The sequence below is a fragment of the Macaca mulatta genome, chromosome 13 (assembly GCF_049350105.2).
Source record: "Macaca mulatta isolate MMU2019108-1 chromosome 13, T2T-MMU8v2.0, whole genome shotgun sequence".
Taxonomy (NCBI): domain Eukaryota; kingdom Metazoa; phylum Chordata; class Mammalia; order Primates; family Cercopithecidae; genus Macaca; species Macaca mulatta.
The window spans coordinates 38,234,053-38,248,140 of NC_133418.1; the positions used below are offsets into that span (position 1 = coordinate 38,234,053).

General features: G+C 43.0%; 1 protein-coding gene across 20 annotated transcripts in view; it reads left to right on the forward strand.

The window, feature by feature from the left end:
* The window catches only part of IMMT (inner membrane mitochondrial protein), a 52,605-nt gene extending 44,251 nt beyond the window's left edge, over positions 1-8,354 (forward strand). For all 20 annotated transcript variants that reach the window (XM_015112781.3, XM_015112784.3, XM_015112783.3 and 17 more), the window contains 4 exons: positions 319-542; positions 3,687-3,818; positions 5,636-5,765; positions 7,408-8,354. In XM_015112781.3, the coding sequence (XP_014968267.3) occupies positions 319-542; positions 3,687-3,818; positions 5,636-5,765; positions 7,408-8,021 (1,100 nt within the window). In that variant the 3' untranslated portion in view covers positions 8,022-8,354. The remainder of the gene's footprint in view (positions 1-318; positions 543-3,686; positions 3,819-5,635; positions 5,766-7,407) is intronic.
* The last annotated feature ends 5,734 nt before the right edge of the window (positions 8,355-14,088 follow it).

A 14,088-nucleotide genomic window follows, 5' to 3' on the forward strand; every position in this document is an offset into this window, starting at 1 on the left:
TGTATATGTAAGTTTTGTCTTTAAAGACAAAGTTACAGTAAAGTAGAAAGTCTATTTATAATTAGTTCAGATTAAAAGAGGGTTCCTGGAAAACAACTGATTATCTGAAGGGTACCTGAATTTTGCCAGGGGCTGAAAATATCTTATTGGGCACTAGCTAATTTCTGATTGAACTGGGGAATCTAAATCTCTTTTCGTGTTAGCTAAGTTTTACGTTTGTTTACTGCTCTTAAATTACAGTCAGTTGATGCAGATTACCTTGTAATAAGGTATAATTTCAGTGACATCATTAGAATTTTAACGTGTTCTTTTGCTTAGCTGACAAGCTCTCTACTGATGATCTGAACTCCCTGATTGCTCATGCACATCGTCGAATCGATCAGCTGAACAGAGAGCTGGCAGAACAGAAGGCCACTGAAAAGCAGCACATCACGTTAGCCTTGGAGAAACAAAAGCTGGAAGAAAAGCGGGCATTTGACTCTGCAGTAGCAAAAGCATTAGAACATCACAGAAGTGAAATACAGGCTGAACAGGACAGAAAGGTAAAAGAAATGAGAATTGTTGCCTAACATTTTAAAGTGACTCTAACTTGATTGATTACTTCTAGAAATAATACTGGCTCAGCCGGGTGCAGTGGTTCATGCCTATAATCCCAGCACTTTGGGAGGCCGAGGTGGGTGGATCACTTGTGGTCAGGAGTTTGAGACTGGCCTGGCCAATATGGTGAAACCCCTGTCTCTTCTAAAAATAGAAAAATTAGCCAGGTGTGGTGGCTCGCACCTGTAATCCCAGCAACTCGAAAATCTGAGGCAGGAGAACCATTTGAACTAGGGAGGTGGAGGTTGCAGTGAGCTGAGATTGTGCCACTGACTCCAGCTTGGTCAATGGAGCAAGATTGTCTCTAAAAAAAAAGAAAGAAAAAAAATACTGACAGTCATTGGCTTTAGGATATTGAATATAAGTCATGCTAACTGACCTTTAGAGTGGAGCTTAGGTCCTCATTCTCCTCATGAGAACTTCTAGGAAAGGAGTGATCAAGCAGAGTTCCTTTATGTTGAGCAGATACAGAAGTGTAAGAAGGTAATAAGCTACTGGTATCCAGGATTATCTAGCTCATCTTTCCAGTGGAGCTGGGCCTCTGTCCTTTAAAGCAGTGCTGAATGAATCTTTGTTGGAGTCTGAGTATATTTTTCCCTGCGAGTATTGTTAAGTGGTTGGTGGTTAAAAACCAGGTGAAATACCTTCTTTAGCCCTCTATCTGGGCACACCATTTATTAAATAGGTGTCCACAGGCTGATTTGGGAACCTAACTACTCATCCCACCTCTGTGTCTTCTTAGCAGTACTATTGGCCACTCCCTCCTTCTTGAAACTATTTCTTCCCTAGGCTCCCTGACACCATACTCTTCTGGCCTTTCTCCTACCTTGCTGGCCACTCCTTAACCTCCTATTCTGCTCAGCCTCTCAAATAGTGGCATGCCTGGCATTAGTTCTGAAACCTTTTCTCCATCTAAACTGTCTCTAAGTGTTCTTGTTGAGTCCCGTGGCTTGGAAGTTTAAATACCATCTATACCTGATAAATTTCTATCTCCAGCTCTGACCTCTGCCTTGGCTTCAGGTTCCTATCCAGCAGCCTACCTGGTATCTCCAGTTGGATTTTCAGTAGTCATTTCATGCTTATCGTGTTCCAAACAGATTTCTTTATTCTCTCCAAATTGTCTTCCAGCCCCTCAGCTTTTTTCTCTAAATAAACTGAGTTGAACAAACTACTCAGTTATTCAAGCCCAAATCATGCTTCGTTGTTCCTCCATCAATTCATATTCAGTCGCCCCACAGATCCTACCAGTTCTGCATCCAGCATAAATCCCAAATCTGTCCACTCTATTACTACCACCTTAGCCCAAACTGTCATCTTAATAGCTTCCACTATTTTTTCTTTCTTTTTTTTTTTGGAGACAGAGTCTGTCTTTGTGGCCCAGGGTAGAGTGCAGTAGTGCAATCTTGGCTCATTGCGACTTCTGCCTCTCAGGTTCAAGCGATTCTCATGCCTCTCAGACTACTGAGTAGCTAGACTTACAGACGCATGCCACCACACGTGGCTAATTTTTGTATTTTTAGTAGAGACAGGGTTTTGCCATGTTGGCCAGGCTGGTCTCGAACTCCTGACCTCAAGTGATCCACCTGCCTCGGCCTCCCATGGCACCAGGATTACAGACATGAGGCACCATGCACGGCCTACCCCAAGGAATTTAAACACCAAAGTGCTGGGATTACAGGTGTGAGCCACCACGCCCAGCCAATTTCCCCTTTCTTCATACCCTTCTTTCTGTGTCTGTTTACGCAGGCAAATAAAACATAGTCGAATCAGACACTAACTACACTGCTGGAAATCCTTCATGGACTACCCATTTCATTTAATATAATTCCAAATTCTTAACCAATACCCAAAAGGCTTCTTGAACGCTGCATGCCATGAGCCATTTCACTGCTCCAGGCACCCTGGTATTTTTTGTCTGTATCTTGACTATATCTTTCATCTTGGGACCTTTATGTTTTCTCTGCCTGGTACATTGTTTTGTCTCCTCTGTTTAAACCTTGAGCTCTAAGCTTAAGTTTTAAGCCTAAATGTCACCTTCTTAGCAAGACTGAGATTTCCTATCCCTTCAGTCCAAAGTAGAGCCTCTGTATTACTTTCTGTTATGTTGCCCTGTTTATTTTAAATGTAAGGTGGGGGAAAAGGAGGTTGAAGGGGTGTTGATGCTTCACAACAGGTCCTTGCCTGCTCAAAGTTATATGTAGAAATATGTGTCACAATCTGAGATGTCTGTTTTGTTTACTTGTTTACTGTCTGCTGCCTCCATTGAGGTACACACTGTGTGAGAGCAAGAAGTTCGTCTGCCCTAAGCACCATTGGTTCCATACAGATAGTAGGCACTGCCTGGAACACAGGGCTGGCACTTCATAAATACTTACGCACTGACTGAATGGATTCGTTGATTTATTATATTGTTTCTGAGAAAAAATAAGTTCTGAATTTCAGGTAATCAGTGTTAAGTAATTGTAAAGTGACTTATGGCTATTTGTTAGGCAAGGTATATTTTTTGTTTTATTTGGCCCATGTTGAATTTAAATTCCTTTAAAAATAAACAGTTTTCTTTGTTTAGAAGAAACTGTGTTCAATAACTCCCAGATACTTACTAATTTTCTTAATGATTCTTCCAAGTAGGTATTATTACTCACAGATGAGAAAGCGGAGATTTGAAAAGATAAATCGTTTCCCCAAGGTCACACAGATGATTGTAGTAAAGCTACATTTGATCCCAAGTGTATAGTTACTTTTCTTCATATCCTGGATTTAGTTATTTCTCAGAGGAGCATGTGATTCAGGAAATGAGTGTTTTATATGAGAGGCAGCCTGGTGACGTGGAAAAAACCACAAATTTGGGGGTGATAGAGACCTTTGTTTGAAATCTGGTTTTTGCCACAGCTGTGTGATCTTGTTTGAGTCACCTTCCAGGGTTTAGCTTTCTGTTTCATATAAGAAGTAGAAGTGTACACATGCCCAGCACATTAGAGGGGTTCAGGATATGAAAGCCGCTCTTGTCATGGTTGATAGTGGGCTTTCTGTTTTCCTAAAAGTATATGTGGAGAATTGAAAACTAATAATTATTATGTTTGGTTTCACAGATAGAGGAAGTCAGAGATGCCATGGAGAATGAAATGAGAACCCAGCTTCGCCGACAGGCAGCTGCCCACACTGATCACTTGCGAGATGTCCTTAGGGTACAAGAACAGGAACTGAAGTCTGAATTTGAGCAGGTGAGGACCTGGACTCCCTTCAGCCACTCCCCGCTTCCTGACAGGATTAACAGACTCTCCTTTTAATGTACTCTGAGGATGTCGAAGAATTGGAAATCTTGTATGTCTACAAAACTGCTTCTTTTTACATAATGGTGTACCTGTGTGTTCATGATCAGATGTGTTTTTAAAATATATATTCTAGTCATTTGGAATCTTCAGAGCTTTAAGGAGAGGTGGTAAAGGGGATTTCAGGAATGCAGACGGTAATATTTGACATGTGCATCTTCCTCCTATAGATGGCGTGGTAGTGCTTAGATTTTTGTAACTGAGGTAATTTCCCAGAGAAGTTAGGTTTTGAAATCCCAGTAAATTATCAGGATGCCCATAATTATAATTTCTGTTCAAGAAATCATTTACAGTAATATTAACTTGTTACTTTGTCTTGCAAGAAGATATTGAGGTTTTCTAAGTAAAATCTTCCAGAGAATTGCAATGTATGTCAATATGAAAAGGTATTTTAAATTCTATTTGATGGATATTTTTCTGAGAAAAATTAATGGATAAGCTCTTAAATACATGTTATTGGAATAGAATTTAATTACTACGTTTAGGTTTGCAGTACAGCTACTTTACTTTCTAAGGCTGACAATTTGTGGCTGAGCACAGTGGCTCACACCTATAATCCCAGCAATTTGGGAGGCTGAGGTGGGTGGGTCACTTGAGGCCAAGAGTTCGAGACCAGCCTGACCAACATGGCGAAACCCTGTCTTTATTAAAAATACAAAAATTAGCTGGGCATGGTGGTGCATGCCTGTAATCCCAGCTGCTCTGGAGGCTGAGGCATGAGAATCGTTTGAATCTGGGAGGTGGAGGTTGCAGTGAGCTGAGGTTGTGCCACTGTACTCCAGCCTGGGTGACAGAGCAAGATTGTGTCTCAAAAATAAAATACAGTTGGCAGTTTGTTTCTTACTTTAACAGCCTTCTCTCTTCTCTTGGTATGCTTCCTCTAATATTAGGTTCCGGCCGGGCGCGGTGGCTCAAGCCTGTAATCCCAGCACTTTGGGAGGCCGAGACGGGCGGATCACGAGGTCAGGAGATCGAGACCATCATGGCTAACACGGCGAAACCCCGTCTCTACTAAAAAATACAAAAAATTAGCCGGGCGCGGTGGTGGGTGCCTGTAGTCCCAGCTACTCAGGAGGCTGAGGCAGGAGAAGGGCATAAACCCAGGAGGCGGAGCTTGCAGTGAGCTGAGATCCAGCCACTGCACTCCAGCCTGGGCGACAGAGCAAGACTCCATCTCAAAAAAAAAATTAAAAATAAATATTAGGTTCCATCAGTAAATTTGTAAAGAATTATATACATCATCAGCCGGGCACGGTGGCTCACGCCTGTAATCCCAACTTTTTGGTAGGCCGAGGTGGGCGGATCACGAGGTCAAGAGATCGAGACCATCCTGGCCAACATGGTGAAACCCATCTCTACTAAAAATACAAAAATTAGCTGGGCATGGTGGCATGTGCCTGTAATCCCAGCTACTTGGAAGGCTGAGGCAGGAGAATCACTTGAACCCCGGAGGCGGAGGTTGCAGTGAGTCGAGATTGCACCACTGCACTCCAGCCTGGCAATAGAGCAAGATTCCATCTAAAAAAAAAAAAAAATATATATATATATATATATGAGTCAGACATTTTTGAAACTTTCTTTACACAAAATGTAGGAATTTTGTGACAACCGTAAGGCCCTCTTTGCTTCAGCAAGTAATTGCTGGAAGATTACACAGTTACATGACATGCATTGAGTATCACTTTTTTCTGGAACTATTTTTATTTCAGAACCTGTCTGAGAAACTCTCTGAACAAGAATTACAGTTTCGTCGTCTCAGTCAAGAGCAAGTTGACAGCTTTACTCTGGATATAAACACTGCCTATGCCAGACTCAGAGGAATCGAACAGGCTGTTCAGAGTAAGCATAAGCTATGTTATCTTACAGATAATTTCTCTCAGCATAATTTATTAAAATAATTTTATAGCGAAAATGGGGTACATGTATTGACATCAGGACATAAAAATACTAATCACTCTACTTAATTGCAGTTTTTGCCATTAAAAGTAATGACAAAATCTATATAACTAGAAATTTTATACCTTGTATGACAAACACAAAATCACCATTTACAAGGCTATTTACCCAGTACCCTTTGGCTATGTCTCATGTGCCTGGGTGGTAAGGGCTAGGGGTCAGTGTGGTCCCATGCTTGCCTTCTGCAGGCTTGGTGGGTTATCTGGAGGAAGTGATTTGCCAAGTCCAACTACCAAATGGACAGTATTTATGCTGAGGCCTCCATGTGCCACATTGAAAGAAATGTCCTGACAATGAGGGTGTTAATAACTGTTTTTAGGTTTTTTAGGATGTTGTGGAATCTTTTTTTGTCACATAACAATAAAAATAAATTCAATACTCATGGAATTTCAAGATCCAGTAGTCTGTTAAGTTCATTTGAAGTCTCCCATTTCTTTTTTTTTTTTTGAGACAGAGTCTTGCTCTGTTGCCCAGGGTAGAGTGCAGTGGTGTGATCTCGACTCACTGCAGCCTTTGCCTCCTGGGTTCAAGCGATTCTCCTGCCTCAGCCTCCTGAGTAGCTGGGGATACAGGTGCGTGCCACCACGCCTGGCAAGGTTTTGTACTTTTTTTTTTTTTTTTTTTTTTTTTTTTGAGACGGAATCTCGCTCTGTCGCCCAGGCTGGAGTGCAGTGGCCAGATCTCGGTTCACTGCAAGCTCCGCCTCCCGGTTTTACGCCGTTCTCCTGCCTCAGCCTCCCGAGTAGCTGGGACTACAGGTGCCCGCCACCTCGCCCAGCTAATTTTTTGTATTTTTAGTAGAGATGGGGTTTCACCGTGTTAGCCAGGATGGTCTCGATCTCCTGACCTCGTGATCCGCCCGTCTCGGCCTCCCAAAATGTTGGGATTACAGGCTTGAGCCACCGCGCCCGGCCAGGCTTTGTGTTTTTAGTAGACACGGGGTTTCACCATCTTGGCCAGGCTAGTCCTGAACTCCTGACCACAAGTGATCCACCCACCTTGGCTCCCAAAGTGCTGGGATTACAGGCGTGAGCCGTTGTGCCTGGCCCTGAAGTCTCTCATTTTTTTTTGCAGAAGATTTCTGATGGCCTTAGCGTAAGTCTTAGCCTAATTTAAATAGTATGTTTCTTTCTCAACTATTAAAGGTAAAAATATGTGAATTAGATAGCATGCACATGTGAATGACTTCTGTGTACTCTTTGACCTAGCATTGTCCTGGGTGTCACAGGAAGAGGCAAGGGAGACTTAGTTGTGCTTGTGCCTGTATATCCTCCCTGTTTTCTCCATGACTTTAGTGAAAACAAGTCCCCATAAAATCATGTCATGCCTTACTGCCTGATTGATATGAAGAGGCCAGCCAGGAAAAGACACCAGAAATAAGTGGTGGGGGTGGGTTGGTAAGAAACTCTTTCTGGCCTCATCTTCCACATGTGTAGATGTAGCTTGTTGAATGTGCATCAGTTCTGTGGATGTATGTCATCAGATGGAGAGAAAAATGTTTGGCTTTGCCTTTTTTTCTTTGTAGGTCATGCAGTTGCCGAAGAGGAAGCTAGAAAAGCCCACCAACTCTGGCTTTCAGTGGAGGCATTAAAGTACAGCATGAAGACCTCATCTGCAGAAACACCTACTATCCCGCTGGGTAGTGCAGTTGAGGCCATCAAAGCCAACTGTTCTGATAACGAATTTACCCAAGCTTTAACCGCAGCTATCCCTCCAGAGTCCCTGACCCGTGGGGTGTACAGTGAAGAGACCCTTAGAGCCCGTTTCTATGCTGTTCAAAAACTGGCCCGAAGGGTAGCAATGATTGATGAAACCAGAAATAGCTTGTACCAGTACTTCCTCTCCTACCTACAGTCCCTGCTCCTATTCCCGCCTCAGCAACTGAAGCCGCCCCCGGAGCTCTGCCCTGAGGATATAAACACATTTAAATTACTGTCATATGCTTCCTATTGCATTGAGCATGGTGATCTGGAGCTAGCAGCAAAGTTTGTCAATCAGCTGAAGGGGGAATCCAGACGAGTGGCACAGGACTGGCTGAAGGAAGCCCGAATGACCCTAGAAACGAAACAGATAGTGGAAATCCTGACAGCGTATGCCAGCGCCATAGGAATAGGAACCACTCAAGTGCAGCCAGAGTAAGGTCTAGGAAGATTTTCGTAAAGTCGTATTTCATGTCAAAGGAAATCAGCAGTGATAGATGAAGGGTTCGCAACAAGGGTCCCAGAATTGTCTAGAAATGAGCAGGTTTACAAGTACTGTTCTAAATGTTAACACCTGTTGCACTTATATTCTTTCCATTTGCTATCATGTCAGTGAACTCCAGGAGTGCTTTCTTTGCAACTTGTGTAACATTTTTCTGTTTTTTCAGGTTTTACTGATGAGGCTTGTGAGGCCAATCAAAATAATGTTTGTGATCTCTACTACTGTTGATTTTGCCCTTGGAGCAAACTGAATAAAGCAACAAGATGAAAACTGAGTATCTTATCGGTTTTCAAAATGTACATTTCTGGCCGGGTGCAGTGGCTCACACCTGTAATCCCAGCACTTTGGGAGGCTAAGGCGGGTGGATCACCTGAGGTTGGGAGTTCGAGACCAGCCTGACCAACATGGAGAAACCCGTCTCTACTAAAAATACACAATTAAGCCGGGTGTGGTGGTGCATGCCTGTTGTAATCCCAGCTACTTGGGAGGCTGAGGCAGAAGAATCACTTGAACGGAGGTGGAGGTTGCAGTGAGTCAAGATTGCGCCATCACACTCCAGCCTGGGCAACAAGAGCAAAACTCTCCCTCAAAAAAAAAAAAAAAATTCTAGTTTGTTGTACGTACAGAAAATTTCCTGGAGAAACAACAGCAGAAGTAGGAACTTCTGGCACACAGAGTTTCCAGGCTGTGAATTGCGTCACCAGAAGTCCACAGCCTGCTTTTTGGCTTTGAAGGTTTTGGTGAATTGATTCCTGCTGCTCAGTCTAAGAGTAATATACAAGCCAAAGTGCTAGTGTATCTGTAATTGGGGATATATCGTTCTAGTGACTTATTAAAATGTTGGTCTGCCCACAAGTTAATTCAGCGGCCCTGTATGGGTCACAGCTCCCAGTTCTAAAACACTGGTAACGGAGCTCAGTTCTTCCTAGTACCCGGGCTCTGAATCCCTTCAAAGTGGGGATGGGGAGCCTGAAATCTTAATGAAGAGATTAAATGGTTTTGTTGTGTATTTGATGTAGATTGCTGTAAAACCCAGAGAACTTTCTCAGTTCACCTTTCTAAAGATTAGTACAGTTGTCATATTGCATAAGCACTAATTATTTTACTCCATGAAGACCACCATCTCTACATAAAAATATTGTCAACTTTCTCCAGAGTTACAACTTTTTGTTGGGCATTGTGTGTTCACAAAGAAATTGAGGCGGCACTTTTTTCTGAGCAACACATCTGCAATCACAAAGGGGACAGGTTCTGCATCTGTAGGTGTATGCCAGCCCCTGCATTTGGGTAATTACATTCTAGTGTCTGTATGGCACTGGCCTTGTCCTTTGCTTTGGGGATATATTGGTCCACCTTTGGCTTGTGTTAATGTTGTCAATAGTCCTTGTATTCCCTCCTAAGTGGATTTATTTAATTCAGCAAAATACATCTAGTTTCTGATTGGAACACATGCCTTGTATTCCCTCCTGAGATTAATGCCCTTAATCTCAAAGGCAGAGGCACTCTGTGCACACCTACCTGGGGGATACTAAGTTTTTATTAGGAGATAATAGGACTGTTCTAAATTCAGTCTTTCCTTTTGGAATGGCACAAAATTGCAAAATACATTACTTGTAAAGCTAAACTTCCCTATTTGTCATACTAGAAATGCTTATAATTTCTATTTTACTTGTATGAGATAATGTAAAATATTATAGATTATAAGAAAATCTAAGTTTATCTTGGAACCCCGAAATAACTTCCTTCAGATGTGATTATCTGTTTGAACTTAGAAGCAGCAATACTGAGTGGTTTATTTTTTATTATTATTTTTTGAGACAAGAGTCTCGCACTGTCACCTGGGCTGGAGTGCAGTGGCACAATCTCTGCTCACTGCAACCTCTGCCTCCCAGGTTCAAGCAATTCTCCTGCCTCAGCCTCCTGAGCAGCTGGGATTACAGTTGCCCACCACCACACACAGCTAATTTTTTTGTGCTTTTAGTAGAGATGGGGTTTCACTGTGTTGGCCAGGCTGGTCTCGAACTCCCAACTTCATGATCTGCCCACCCCAGTCTCCCAAAGTGCTGGGAATACAGGTGTGAGCCACCGCGCCCAGCCGAGTGGTTTATTTTAACCTGTAAATCAAAATAATGAAGACTACAGGCTTCTGAATCTTAGTAGTTCCTTTACCAGCCAACACACCCACCTCCTTGATTGCTTATTAGGAACCAAGATGATACTGAAAAGGGGACCCTGCTTGGCCAGGCCTTTATTTTCCTTCCTCATGCTTAAAAATCTTCCTGAGATATAACTATGTGCAAAAAGCAGCGGAGCCTCTTGGGTTCTCAGTGCTACTTCAAGGAGATGGAGTCCCAAGGGCCAGGGTTATCTGGGAGGTGGATATAGCCCTGAGCCATTTAGGGCAGGTCGGCTTCACTTCAGCCTTTCATTTATACTGCAAGTGAAAAGTCACGCGACTGCCACTGCCACAGCAAAAATCATAAAAAGCCAAATCATCACTTCTGTCTTGGTTTAATCCTCAATCTGTTTTAGTCTGAAATGACCTTGCCTCCCTCCTCACTGATGTAGGACAGTGTTCAACATTTTAAAACTCATGCATCCTGATTGAACATTTTCATGTTTAATATTTCAAAATTAATAATGTAACAAACTAACACCTAATTTTAGACAGTCTTTAAGACACACTACCTTCATATTCCTTTGTATTAATTTAAATCCCCTGCTCTCTTAACAGATTCTGGATAAAAGCAGTCTCCAAGTCCCAAATGAGTTGTGCCACCAGTTTTAAAGTAACTTGCTTGGCTCAGTGCAGAACAGATCATTTGATTCAACGCAGAAGGGAAATAAAAAGGCTTATTAAATGTCAGGCAGATTCTCTTCATCAGGTCCAGTGGTCACCACACCCGTTATACTGTAGGTCTATTCTTCCCTGGCTTCCTTCCCATTGATGTATCCATGGGCCCTGAGATTGGCGGGAAGCTTGAGGAAGCAAAGGATGGGGGCAGGAAGGAGGGTCACCTGCCCACTGCAACTCTTACCCATGTGAGGAGTAGGTTTCACTAGTCTTATCAGTTTTGTTGAAGGGCTTCTGCAGGGGTTGTGAGGCAAGAGCTTGTGAAGGGGCCATTGTTGTGGGAACAGACACCACAGGTACTTGTGCAGAACTTAGATTGTCCTGGGAGTAAATTCTGTCATGACCTTTATTCCTCTTGGACACTTACTTTTCAAGCATCTTAGAGCTCTGAAAAACGTTCTTGGGCTTGATCCCCAGCAGTACTGAATCAAAGTCCACAGCTGGACATTTTCTTTCTTTTGAGATGGGTTCTCACTATGTTGCTCAGGCTGGTCTTGAACTCAAGCGATCCTCCAGCCCCACCCTCCCGAAGTGCTGGGATTACAGGCATGAGCCACTGTGCCTGGCCTGGACAGCATTTTTTAATAGGCTATTTTCTGGGCCAGGATGAAGACTTGTTCACTGCCTACATTTTGTGTAATCTGATTATCCCATGTCCTAGCAAATTGCCTTACAGCACCCAAACCAAATACGCCCATTTTTTTAGTAAAATGCCACTCTACCATTAATGTTGAATCTAAACGGTTCTATAAAACCTGCCTTACACACCCATGCTCCTAGTGACTCAATTTCATAGCATATCTTTTTGACCATGACCAGCAGTAAAAAATTTACATCACAATTTGCTACACTTAATGCATATATCTATGCACAGATCTATATTGCAATGCACTTTGAAAGACAAAGGCTACCCTATCTTAGAGACTATAGGTACGTAGCCAGTGACAGTACAATCTGACATCTTTTCCTCTATGCCTAGTGCTTGGCATAATGTTTATACAGCAGCTCACTAGGGGGCTTGTTTTATTTTTTTTTTGCTTTGAGGTTGCTGAAAGGGGAGGGTCTGCTTTACTGTGGTTATGTAAGGACTTCTCGAAGTTCTGCTTCTTAAGAGGTCATATGCCCTACTTGTAGTAGCAACGTGACTAAGGTCTCAAAATCAACGAATGAATACTTTGCAGAGTTGGTGGCATTCATTAAGCATTTACTAAGACCTAGGTGCTAGATTTGAGTTTGATTCTAGACATGTAGAATCTTCGAGTGCCATCCAACCTCTTGAATACTTTGATGGCTATAATTTTAAGACAATCCTCAAATCCTCAAATGTTTGAACCAAACTAGAAGTCCAATTTCTGACTTCTACACATTGGTAATGTAACTCTGGCAACAACACTGAGCAAGTTTATTCCACATATATTAAGACTCCCTTTCCCCTCCCCATTCCATGAGAGTCCTTAATCCCATTTTTTTTTTTTTTTTTTCTTGGAGACAAGGGTCGCTCCGTCAACCAGGCTGGAATGCAGTGGTGCAATCATGGCTACTGCATCCTCAGCCTCCCAGGCTCAAACAATCCCCCCACCTCAGTCTCCAGAGAGCTGGGATTACAGGCATGCACCACTACGCCCAACTGTTAAAATCTTTTGTAGGGAGGGGGGTCTCACTGTTACCCAGGCTGGTCTCAAACTCCTGGGCTCAGGCGATCCACATTGGCACATGAAGTGCTGGGATTACAGGCATGAGCCCTGCACTTGGCCCTATTTGCTCTTCCAAAATTCTGGTTTCTCTAAGACAGGGGCTTGCTCTGTTGCCCAGGCTGGAGTGCAGTGGTGCGATCACGGTTCACTGCAACCTCCCTCTCCTAGGCTCAAACAATCCTCCCATCTCACCCTCCCAATTAGCTGGGACACAGGTGCATACTGCCAGTCTGGCTTTTTTTTTGTAGAGCTGGTGTCTCACTATGTTGCCCAGGCTGGTCTCAAACTCCTGGACCTAAGTGATCCTCCTGCCTCTGCCTCCCAAAGTGCTGATTACAGGTGTGAGTCACCATACCCAGAGAGAACATTTTACTGATAGTAGAGGCTAAAGACTATGATAAAATAAGCATTTACAGAGAATGGAGACTTATCCTGTGAGGCCTTAATTTTTCTCTGAGTTCAAGGCAGTTAATTGCTCAGAGTGTGGGTTTGGAGTATCTGTACCACAAATTTAAAAGTACCAAGCTAACAAATCACTCATTTTGAAAAGTCCACTACAAATTCATGGGCCATCTTCCCAGATGGATTTTCTCCTATCAACTCTAGCTGCAGAGCAACATGGTGATTCAGAATTGGCACCTGGATAGGGAGATGCATACCATGAATCTAAGGACTGTATTGAATAGTAAGGCTAACAAGAGTCAGGCATCTGCAGGTGCTGATGAACCAGAGACAGGAAGGGACTGAGTTAACCTTTCAGGTGGCCAGGTTCTCCTTGGAAGCTGTAAACCAAGACTGGAGGCTAATTTCTTCTCTGTCCTGCAAATCTGCTTTGATACGGAGCAATACCCATGGATGCTTAAGTAGCTAGTTACTATATCAGCTTTTTTTTGCGGGGGTTGGGGGGGATTCCTTCAATTAAATGCCCTAAGACCTGACATCCTAAGAGAAAGCACAAACCATACTTTGGTTTCTAAGGATGTGTGACTGGGTCCTGGCCTTCAGAGGATGGCAGACAGATGGGAACACAAGTATTAGTAGACTAGAGCATCTCATAATTGTCAACTCTGGCAAGGTAAAGATGAAGCTCTCATGTGGACAACTCACGGGCTACCTAAGTAAATCTAGGAGCCAGGTATGTGCAAAGTGGCTGGTGGGGGAAGCCTTCATGAAGGCAGGAATGCTGCAAACCTCCACTTACTGCCTTCCAGGACCATTTAAGTCACAGTGGTAAGAGCTGCTAGAAGTAGTCGTTACCAACTTGATTACCAGCAATACACAATGACGTCAAGAATACATTCCACATCCTTCTGTCACCACTAGCTCTCATTTCAACCACTAAAATAGGTACCAGCTATAGCAGCTATAGACAAAAAGAAAGGGAGACATGAAACATTCATGGCTGGTCAAGTTAGAAAACTATGGCAATGGCTATATTAACAAAAATGCAAACGTG